Source organism: Taudactylus pleione, unplaced genomic scaffold (assembly GCF_031769625.1).
Source record: "Taudactylus pleione unplaced genomic scaffold, aTauple2 ptg001080l, whole genome shotgun sequence".
NCBI lineage: Eukaryota > Metazoa > Chordata > Amphibia > Anura > Myobatrachidae > Taudactylus > Taudactylus pleione.
This window is the reverse complement of record NW_028285481.1, coordinates 1,489,251-1,499,250: the sequence shown is the minus strand read 5'-3', so window position 1 is coordinate 1,499,250 and position 10,000 is coordinate 1,489,251. Positions and strand designations below refer to the sequence as shown.

At 40.0% G+C, this 10,000-nt stretch overlaps 1 protein-coding gene across 1 annotated transcript; it reads left to right on the top strand.

The window, feature by feature from the left end:
• Nucleotides 1–2,515: 2,515 nt before the first annotated feature.
• On the top strand, nucleotides 2,516–8,973 carry LOC148453852 (peptidylaminoacyl-L/D-isomerase-like). The gene is made up of 4 exons (XM_088461618.1): nucleotides 2,516–2,813; nucleotides 6,343–6,459; nucleotides 7,770–8,609; nucleotides 8,660–8,973. The coding sequence occupies exons 1-4, from the start codon at nucleotides 2,516–2,518 to the stop codon at nucleotides 8,971–8,973; spliced, it is 1,569 nt and encodes a 522-aa protein (XP_088317744.1).
• Nucleotides 8,974–10,000: the final 1,027 nt, after the last annotated feature.

The following is a 10,000-nucleotide window of genomic DNA, read 5'->3' as shown; positions in this document are numbered from 1 at the left end:
TGGCTATTAACTTATCACTTTCTTATCACTTTTCACTCTGTCTCCTAACACTGCTTAGTAAATAGACCCCACAATCCTTTTCATGTCGGTTCAACAATAACTTGTGGGAGGGTGAGTGCTTGTGGGAACTCACCCATTGGCACTGAGCATATGGGGAAGTGGGTACTATTTACTTAGTCCCAGGCTTGTCTAAGGGGCCCAGCTGTGCAGGGGGAACAACACTAAACTCCACAGCATACAGCTATCCACACAGCAATTTTCATAGATTTTTTTTAAGCTTGCATGGCCACACCTCCCCCATTACCTGGGCCAAGCATTGCTCTCTATAGTCCTGAACTTGCCTATTGATTGTAGGACATGAGGATGCCCTTGGCCAAGTCCAAGACATTTTGCGTGTAAGTCTCTAAAGTGGTAAAAAGCTTTTTGGAAAACTCTTTTTTTCTTTCTCACATTACACACAGCCTCTGGGTTCACTGCATCATGGGGCCATAGGGAGGGTGGTGCAGCCAATGCCTCTGCACAGGGCAGAATCCTGCAAGGTCACTGGATGCTACCTGTCCGGCTCCGGAGGTCTGCAGGAAGAGACCTCCTGGAGTGCTATGAGGCTCTCACAGAGCAATGCTAAGGATATCCCCACCCTCCAACCCTAGGTCGGGCACAAAGGTATGCACTTATGGGGATGATCGGGCGGGGGGGGGAGCGAGATGGGCGTCAGTGCAGCACAGAGTGCACTGCCATCCTGCTACGGTGCTACTGCATCATATAGAAAGTTTACACCCCTGATGTTCCTGTTGTGTGGAAATAAATTATTAGAACCAATCTCACTTCAACATATAGTGCAGGTTATATAATACTGCAGGTGGTTATCAATGTGAGCAAAACTTTACGAAAGATACATCTACAGTGGATGCTGTATAATGCGGTGTCACCTTGCATCCATTCTTCATTGTTTATACCATCTGCCAGCTGCTTTGTTACTGATGAAGCATGGTTCTCATCTGGGGCCAATGGTGGTGTTGATTACAATATCAACATTGGTGATGGTTATAAAAAGAGAAGGCAAATTTATTATCTTCTTTGGAATTATCACTACAAGGTACCTCCTCTGCCTCCGTTACTCTAGGTGAACATTACTTTAACTTTGCTAGCTCCATCATCATCATTTAATCATCAGCTAGTTTGTCCCTAAAAAATATTGGAAAAAATATTGGAGGGCATCACTGCCATCTGGTCCTTCACCAGCATCTGAAACTGGTCAAACTTTTTGTGCAATGTGTGCTAGAGCTGCTGTAACACATGTGTAATGGCTATTGTAGCTTAATCCATCTCGGATTGTGACCCAACGAATAACAGACCCAAAATAGGTATCACAATTTATTTGGAATTTAATATCCTGCTTTCATTTGGGAAAGAACAGCCATAATGAGATCCTACAATGGGAAGTTCTGATGATAAGTTTATTCACAGTCTGCTGTATAATAATATACTTTTAACTAATATGTAAATTATATGGATGTAAATGAAAACATTAATTTGAATAGTCTAATAAAGAAAAAATCCTAAACTGCAGGAGGTAGAAATTCTGGAAAGTTCTTTTATTTGCTATAAAACTTGATTTTGGTATAATCTGATTTTAGGTCAATATTAATGCACACATGTTCTATTGTCACAGTAAGATAATATATATATATATTTATTTATGTTACAAGTAGGCGGACCTCTTTCCAAACATGGCGTAATATCTGGGCCTATAATAAATGCATTTGGTGAGTATCTTCTATAACAAAATATAGCATGGTATAATATTACAGTAACCAGTAAAATTAAAGGTTCAGTTAAAGGACATTTTAAGCTTACACTATTACAGGTTGGGGCGAGAATTTAAACTCAAACTTTTTAATTGTAGTATTTCTAATTATATATGACATATGAGAAAAAACATCCAGATATACTAATCTTACTTTGTGTATTTTATTGTACAAAAATAGGACTATTATCATGTAGGTCTCTTTACGGTAATCTGTAATATAGTAAAGGAATTCCTGCAAGTCTAGCTCCCAGGATGGGTAGATGGGGCATTTTCTGTTTCCCAAACCCATCCCATAGGTCTACACTATTTTGTGCAGTGCAGTTACATAAGCCGTGCCCCTCAGTACTATAATATCATTGCATATTGGTGCAATAATAAACAAACAGGACAAAATAATATGGAATGCTCACATTAGATGTTAATATGGCATTACATCACCACCTGCTTTAATGACATCTCAGATTTTCTGAGCATTGCTATCAATATGACTCTGGATCACATTCGTATCGCATTGCACCTATTCCATGAGCAATATTCCTTCAATGCAGCCATATTGGGATAGTGTTTGTGTTTCTTCTTCACAGCCCATTCCAACATGACCCTAATTTTCTCCATAACCTTGAGATCTAGGGAATTGGAGAGCCACGTTAGATGTAGCACCCCAGTCTGGTGCTCTGCAAACCAATCCTGTACAATCCTAGCATGATGGCCAGTACAGTCATCATCCTGAAACAGTGGTTCCATGAGATGGTCTTCATATTTCAGAAACTGGACAAATGGCAAAACCGCATAATACAACAATGTCACATATTCCACCGCTTTCATGCAATTCGACACCTTGGCCAAGGGTCCAGCTCCAGCACTCAAAATACACCCCTAAAACATGACACTTCCACCTCCTTTCTGCTCAGTTCATTGAACGCTTCCCCAGCCCTGGGACACACCCGAGCTATATGTCTGAAAATTCGTAACCTATGCCATTCACGCCGAAGAGTTAATTCCGGTACTGTTTGGCCGGTTCTGGCATTGTACTGTTGGATTAAAAATAACACAGTGCTACTGTATAGTGGTGAATAATTACCAACAGACAAATAATTTCATATAATAATTTATTATACATTGTGTACAGTATATTAAATAGTTCTAAACATTTTGTATGTATTCAAAGCAACCATGTATACAAAGTGTAAGTATCAATTGATATATTCATATCACACGTCAAAGAATGTATTCTTGGATTTGTTAATAATTTAACATTAATGGATTAATCTTATTTCCAAATAAATTGATATGTATGTCGGTTAAATTCTATATCTCTGTTATTTTTCCACAGAGCAAAATTTACATAATCTCTGCAACACATTTATTTAAATTTTGAGTTTAAAAAAAAAAAAAAAAAATAGTGATCACACTTCTAAATTAGCGAAATGGAGTCCAGAAGGGTTCTCTTATATGCGGCAGGTGTTTTCTTCATTGCGAGAGTAGCGGCAGGTGTATTTTTGCAGATTTTTTAAAAATCATTTAAAGGACTTAAAAATATGCTTGCACCCATTTTCATGTATCCCAAATTTGATGGGCATAGATATTTTTCCGCAAAAAAAATGTCTAAATGCTCTTCTGCATCACCTTCTTCCAAGCCGCATTTATGCACCTGCTGCAGCTATTTAAAAACCCAACTTTCTTCTGCAGGCAAAAACGGGTAGACCCATAGTGATCCCCCAGGTCTGGACATCCTTTGGGGGTCCAAGGACTATTTCCCAAAAATTCCTGTTTTTTTCATGCATTCAAGTTTCGCCGGTTCCCGATTTTGCTTACTATGGAATTGAATACGGGGAATAGCGAGCACGCGTGCAAAACTTTTCCACCTGGAAAACAGGCGAAGGAGGCGAAAAGTCCAGCAGGCAAAAAGTATGGACTTTTCGCCTCAAATTGAATATGGGCCTATGTATTAGGGAAGCTTATTGGATCAATGAATTTAACTTTCTCCAGTGGGGCTCAATGAATCAAATTGATTGAAATTATATATATTTAATAGGGTTTTGTTATTTACCTCATAAATAACATAACCTGAAGTACATGTTGGGGGTGTGAATATATGGAGTTTATGTAAAATATGTGGATATAGTGTTGACCGGCAATATATAAGAATAAGTGATCATACAGTAATTAAAAATAAAAAAAATATTTCTTGTGGAAAAATTCTACTATGCGTTAGTGAAACTTATTGGATCTGTGTATTGGGGAAGTTTATCGAATTAATGAATTTGACTGTCTCTCCCTAGTGGTTCTCTATGTAACAATTGATTTAAAAGGTATAGTTTAATAGGGTGTTATTATTCACCATATGGAAAATATACACAACTTGAAATACATGGCGGGGGTGTAAATATAAGGAGTATATGTAGACTAAGTGGTTATGGTTTTGATTGCTAGGGTAATATATAGGAATAGTGATCATACAGTAATTAATATTAAGAAAAAAATATCCCTGTGGAATAATGTTTCTTGCAATTCCATTCCTGTAGAATGATTCTCCTTGCAACTCTTGTTCATAATTATTAAAACATGTTTTATGTATTAAATGGATTTTACATGGGATTGTTATATAAGTTTATAAGCAACAATCATTTGGAAGCCTTAAGTATTAAAAATGCAGAGCCGGCTCTAGCCAAATTAGTGCCCTAGGCAAGATTTTGGGTGGTGCCCCCTTCCCTGTGGGATCCTGAAAAGGGGTGTGGCCTCACAGAAGGGGCCCTCACCCAGCACAGCACCCCCCTATCCCAGCACAGTATCAGCACAGACCACCCCTATCCCAGCAGAACACCCCTCTCCCAGCAGTGAGCACCACAGCACCCCGGCCCTCTCCCAGTTGCAAACTTACTTTATTTGAGCACAGCTTGCAGAGCTGTCCGACTCAAGGTACAGAAAGCCGCAGATGGCAGACCCGCTTTTCCTGTCTCAGCCTGGCAGGCCGCAGCTGTGTGTGATGATTGCTGGAGGTGGAGCCCAGAGTCGTAAGGTGTGACTCACTACTCCGAGCTCCACAAAGGCCCATGGTACAGCAGCCCTCCCATTCCCATTACTTAAAGTCCTGAATGATCCTCTGCCCATGCGAAGAAGCTGATTTGATTGTGTGATGCCTCAGAGCCGGTCCAGCACTAACCACTGGCCAGCGTCTGCTGCTGCCCGCTCACTGTTTGCTGCTGCCAGGCCCAATCGAAGCTGTCAGCTGAGCTGTGCAGCGGCAGCAGCAGCTGCCAGAGTCTCTACAAAGGGCGGCAGCAGGTGCCCCGGCCATGCCTGCACCAAACCTCCACCGACCATAGGTGGGCTTGGATGCCCCTAGGCATTTGCTTAGTTTGTCTATGCCTAGGGCCGGCTCTGCACACATGCTAACTGTTAAATCAATTAAGGGAATGGATAATAGATTGATCTGTGAAGTACCCAGTATATGCCAATTTCATTTGGAAAAAATCTGATTTGTTTAGAAGAAACACGTCAAGAGGTCTTTTACTGGGCTACTAACACTTTGAGTTATGTAATGGTTTATTGATGGGTATACTCATAGAATAAATCTGCTACAATACTGCAACAGCGATTGGATACAAGCTGCAACTTGAGACTACGGCACATATACACAGTACTATCAGTGGAGTGATTAAACCTGTGAACGGAGATGGTGTCTGGAGATCAGCAGTGAGTGACCTCACCAGAGCCCTTTTTGGCATGTCGCAAGCGAGCTCTGCCAGTCTCTGTAACGACGTCCACACACAGGTTATAAATATACCAAATGGAGGTGAAGGACACTCTGTAATACAGGAGCAGAGGCTTGAACACCAGCGGGGAGATTTGTCTCCAGTAACAGCTTAAGGACAGTTAGCTCCATTGGTAATCTGTGAGAAATGGACTATTATCCACTACAGGTTTGAAATGTAATGCCATAAAATCTGTTGCAGGTATATAACCAGCCGATGAGGAATTGCAGAGATTATGTGAATTTTGCTATATGGAATATCATTGTTTTAGATATACAATTTAATCAACTTACATATCATTTTATTTGGACATTAAGATTAATCCATTAAGGTTTAATAACATACTGTATACAAGAATAAATTTTTGAAGAGTGATATGAATATATCAATTGGTACTTACAATTTGTATACATGGCTGCTTTGAATTGATGCATACAAAATGTTTTAGGACATATAAGCAATGTGTACATAAATTGTTATATTAAATTATTTGTCTGTTGGTAATTACTTACCACTATAGCGCTGTGTTATTTTTAATCTTTATTGTTGTTTTTGGGCTGGCTGCCTATACACAGCTGCTCTTAGAGGTGATTGAAGGAATCTCCTACCCAGTGCCGGGTATTTAATTAGATTTTAATTGTACTGTTGAAGCAGTTCCTTATGCATTTGCTGGTTGCTAGGTGCACTAAATGCCAGGTGGTCCCGATTTGTCATGACTGACTTTCGGTCACTGTTCTGCTGCTGAGATTCTTGGTATCCATGCTTCTTCCATTGTAGATGGATACTGCTCACTGTCTTTGAGGGCACACCAACAAATACCGCCACCTCCTCTAACTATGATCTTGCTCTTGGCCAAAAACAATGGCTCCTTTTTGCCACAAAGTCACACCATGTGTACGACCTATGGTTCCACCTGGAAAAGAAACAATATCTGAACAAATTTGCATTGTATGAATACCTCTGATCATCCAATTGTTTTAGGGTAGAGCTTATTTCCCCTTCATGCTAAGGGCCTGTAAGTGACGTGAATGAGGGCGGAAATGCAGTTCCATTCTCATTAAGGCCACCTAAAGAAGAAAGTTGTCCCCAGCTAAAGAAAAAAGATGTCCACTCATGGGCTCGGTGGCTTTCTATGCTCGCTACAAGGATATATCCCCCTCTGTGCCCACTTGGATGGTAGGGAATGACGCTGGACACTGGCTGATGACAACAGGGTCCTCTCTGTGAAGGGGATTTAGAAATTACCACAGTTTTAGTGTCACCATCTACATGCACATTCAGGTCCTGCATCGTTGAACTTATACCACTTTGTCTTTCCACATTATTTTGTCCAGTGTGTTTACAATCATTACCACTTTGGTGCTATGTGTTGTGGATGAATCCTACATGTCCTTAGCAGCATCAAAAGAGTTAAAAAGAACTATTGAGAGTATTCTATTCTGCTCCCCTAACCATGGCCCTGTCTAAGCTCTGACCTTTGCCAGCTGTTTCTGTGATGTTACTGATAGAGAGATCAAGCAGAGCAAACATGTCCCATATCCTGCATTAGAGTTAGGGTTTGTATTGCTGTGAGTGCCGTAACTTGGTTTCTGTATCACTCTATACAGCAAGGATATCTCCCTCTCTCTCTCCCTCTCCCTCCCCCTCTCCCTCTCTCCCTCCCCCTCTCTCTCTCCCCCTCTCCCCCTCCCCCCCTCCCCCTCTCTCTCTCTCTCCCCCCTCTCTCTCTCCCTCCCCCTCTCTCCCTCCCTCCCCCTCTCTCCCTCCCTCCCCTTCTCTCCCCCTCCCTCTCCCTCCCTCCCTACCCCATACCCCTCTACCTCTCTCTCCCCCTCTCTCCCTCCCCCTCCCTCTCCCTCCCTCTCTACCTCTCTCTCCCCCTCTCTCTCCCCCCCTCTCTCTCTCTCATCCCCTCCCTCTCCCTCCCCCCTACTTTCTGCTGTCATTGCATTGTAAAATATCCCTTATTAGAAATTCTATGTTCTCCTCTGAATCTTTGGTAGTTTAGCTAATTCCACAACTGAATGTGTAGGTTTCCCTGTGAAGTGTAAGTGTTTTACAAACTTTTAAATACACTGATGAAAAACAAAAACTCTTTATTATACAAAGAAAGTAATAATTGACATTTCCTGAGCCAGTTTGTATAATGGTATATTAAGATAAAGAGATGACAATGTCAATGTAAATATGATTGTTATTTACAGGCTCTAAAGTCCGAGCTACTTCTCTTGAAATAACGTTTATCACAGACTTCCTACAGAATGGTGACTCTACCGAGACTCCACAGCGAGAACTTCTGGTGACCAGCACATCACCTAACACCACCGTTTCTATCACTATTACCAATTTTAATTTTAGTAAAGTTGTGACGGTTGGGAAAAAGGAAACTGTAATAATTCCTATCACATTATCTACGGAGCCGAAAGAAGGAGAAACATCTCCACAAACTGTGGTGATTACAGCTGATGCCAATGTCATTGTGATGTCTCGTAATTACAGACACAATAGTGGTGATGTGATATTAATATACCCTGTACATCTGCTTGGACATAAATATAAAATAAATACTCCTAATGAAGGACCAAAAAATCAATACAAAGAATTTCTTGTGGTTTCAAACAAAAATCAAACAACTGTTGACATCTATCTAATGGGCTCTGTAACTTTTAAAGGGAAGAATTACTTAAAGGGACAGAAGATGACAACGATCCTTGAGCCATTCCAAGTTATCCAAATTCAGAGTAAAGATGATCTCTCGGGCACTAAGATCGTTTCTCAACAACCTGTTGCTGTTATAGCTGGGCACACGTGTGCTGAAAATAACATAGGATGTTCCCATGTCTATGAGCATCTCCTTCCTGATGAAAATTGGGAAACCTCATCCTTTATCCCAAGATTGTCCTTACAGGCTAGTAATGATAATGCCCTTTTTAGGCCTTCTGAATACACTTCCATTGAGTACAAATATAGTACAGAATTTTTGATTAAATATGATGTTGGAAAAAAGCTTCTGAATCTTACACAGTCCATACTGAGCGTGATTAGTATTGATCCTGTGTACTCAATCAATTATGAGCTAATACCAAAATATTAGGTTCATCACTAGTTGACCTAGACTATAATAATCTATCAAGCATCGCATGTGACCTCAATATACCAGAGACGTTTCATACTAATTCAGATGTTATTATAACCAAGACATCGAGTGTTCCTATTGATGGGAAGTCTTCAAAGGACATTGAGTGGATAACAATCCCTGGATCTGAATACTCCTGGGCAAAAGACAACCATGGAAGTGACATCAGCTCTCATACTGTGCATCACCCTACAGATCCCTTTGGACTTCTCAGCATTGCCAACTCAAGGAACATGGCCTATGGAACTGTTGCACCCGGAAAAGTTAATTAAATGTCTTTTGTTGTCCTAATCACAATTTGTTTTAGTTCAATGAATTTTATGTTGTTTACCTATAGCTGATCAATAGAACTCAAAACTAATTAAACTATCTAGGAGCTTTAACTCTACAGAGAAAATGTTATTGATTTTATAAAGTATGACTACTTCATTTACAAAAAGAATATAAAATAAATAAATATTTGTTGCTTAAAGAGAAATTATAATCAAAGTGATGAAATCCTTATAGATCAAAGTTAACAAACAGTAAATCCAGGGCTGGGTTAAGGCTCTGGGGGCCCGGGCACAAGACTGGGGGGCATTAAAGACCAACATGATCGGGTCACAGTGCATAAACTTTCAGTGTGCATATTAAAAGGGGGTGTGGCCAAACAACATGCCCCCATTTCTCTTCATGCACATTGATTCCCCAGCTATTGAGCTGCCCCAGTCACGCTAAAAGCCAGTGGAAGTGTTTCCTTCCTATCTTTCCTCTAGCTCACAGGTGATACAGTACCCTAAAAAGCAGGATTATCCCACCTAAATCGTGAAAGTTGCAGGGATATGCATACATACATAGTCATACACATATACTGTATACAGTCACACACATATTTATAGTCACACACATACAATCACACACCTATACACTTACATACAGTATTGTCACACACAGTCAAACATATACACACATACATATGTAAAGTCAAACAAACATATGCATACAGCTAAACACATACATTCTCACACTTATAAACATATATAAATACACATAGTCAAACTATATACAGATACATATATATAAAATCACATTTATGCATATTCACACACTCTATATATATATATATATATATATATATATATATAGACACATACACACACACACAGAGAGAGAAAAAGAGAGAGAGGGAGAAATAAAGTGAGAGAAAGAGAGTGAGAGAGATATAAGATAGATAAATAGATAGATATGAGATAGAGAGAGATATAGACATGAGAGAGAGATATGAGATAGATAGATATGAGATAATTAGATATGAGCTAG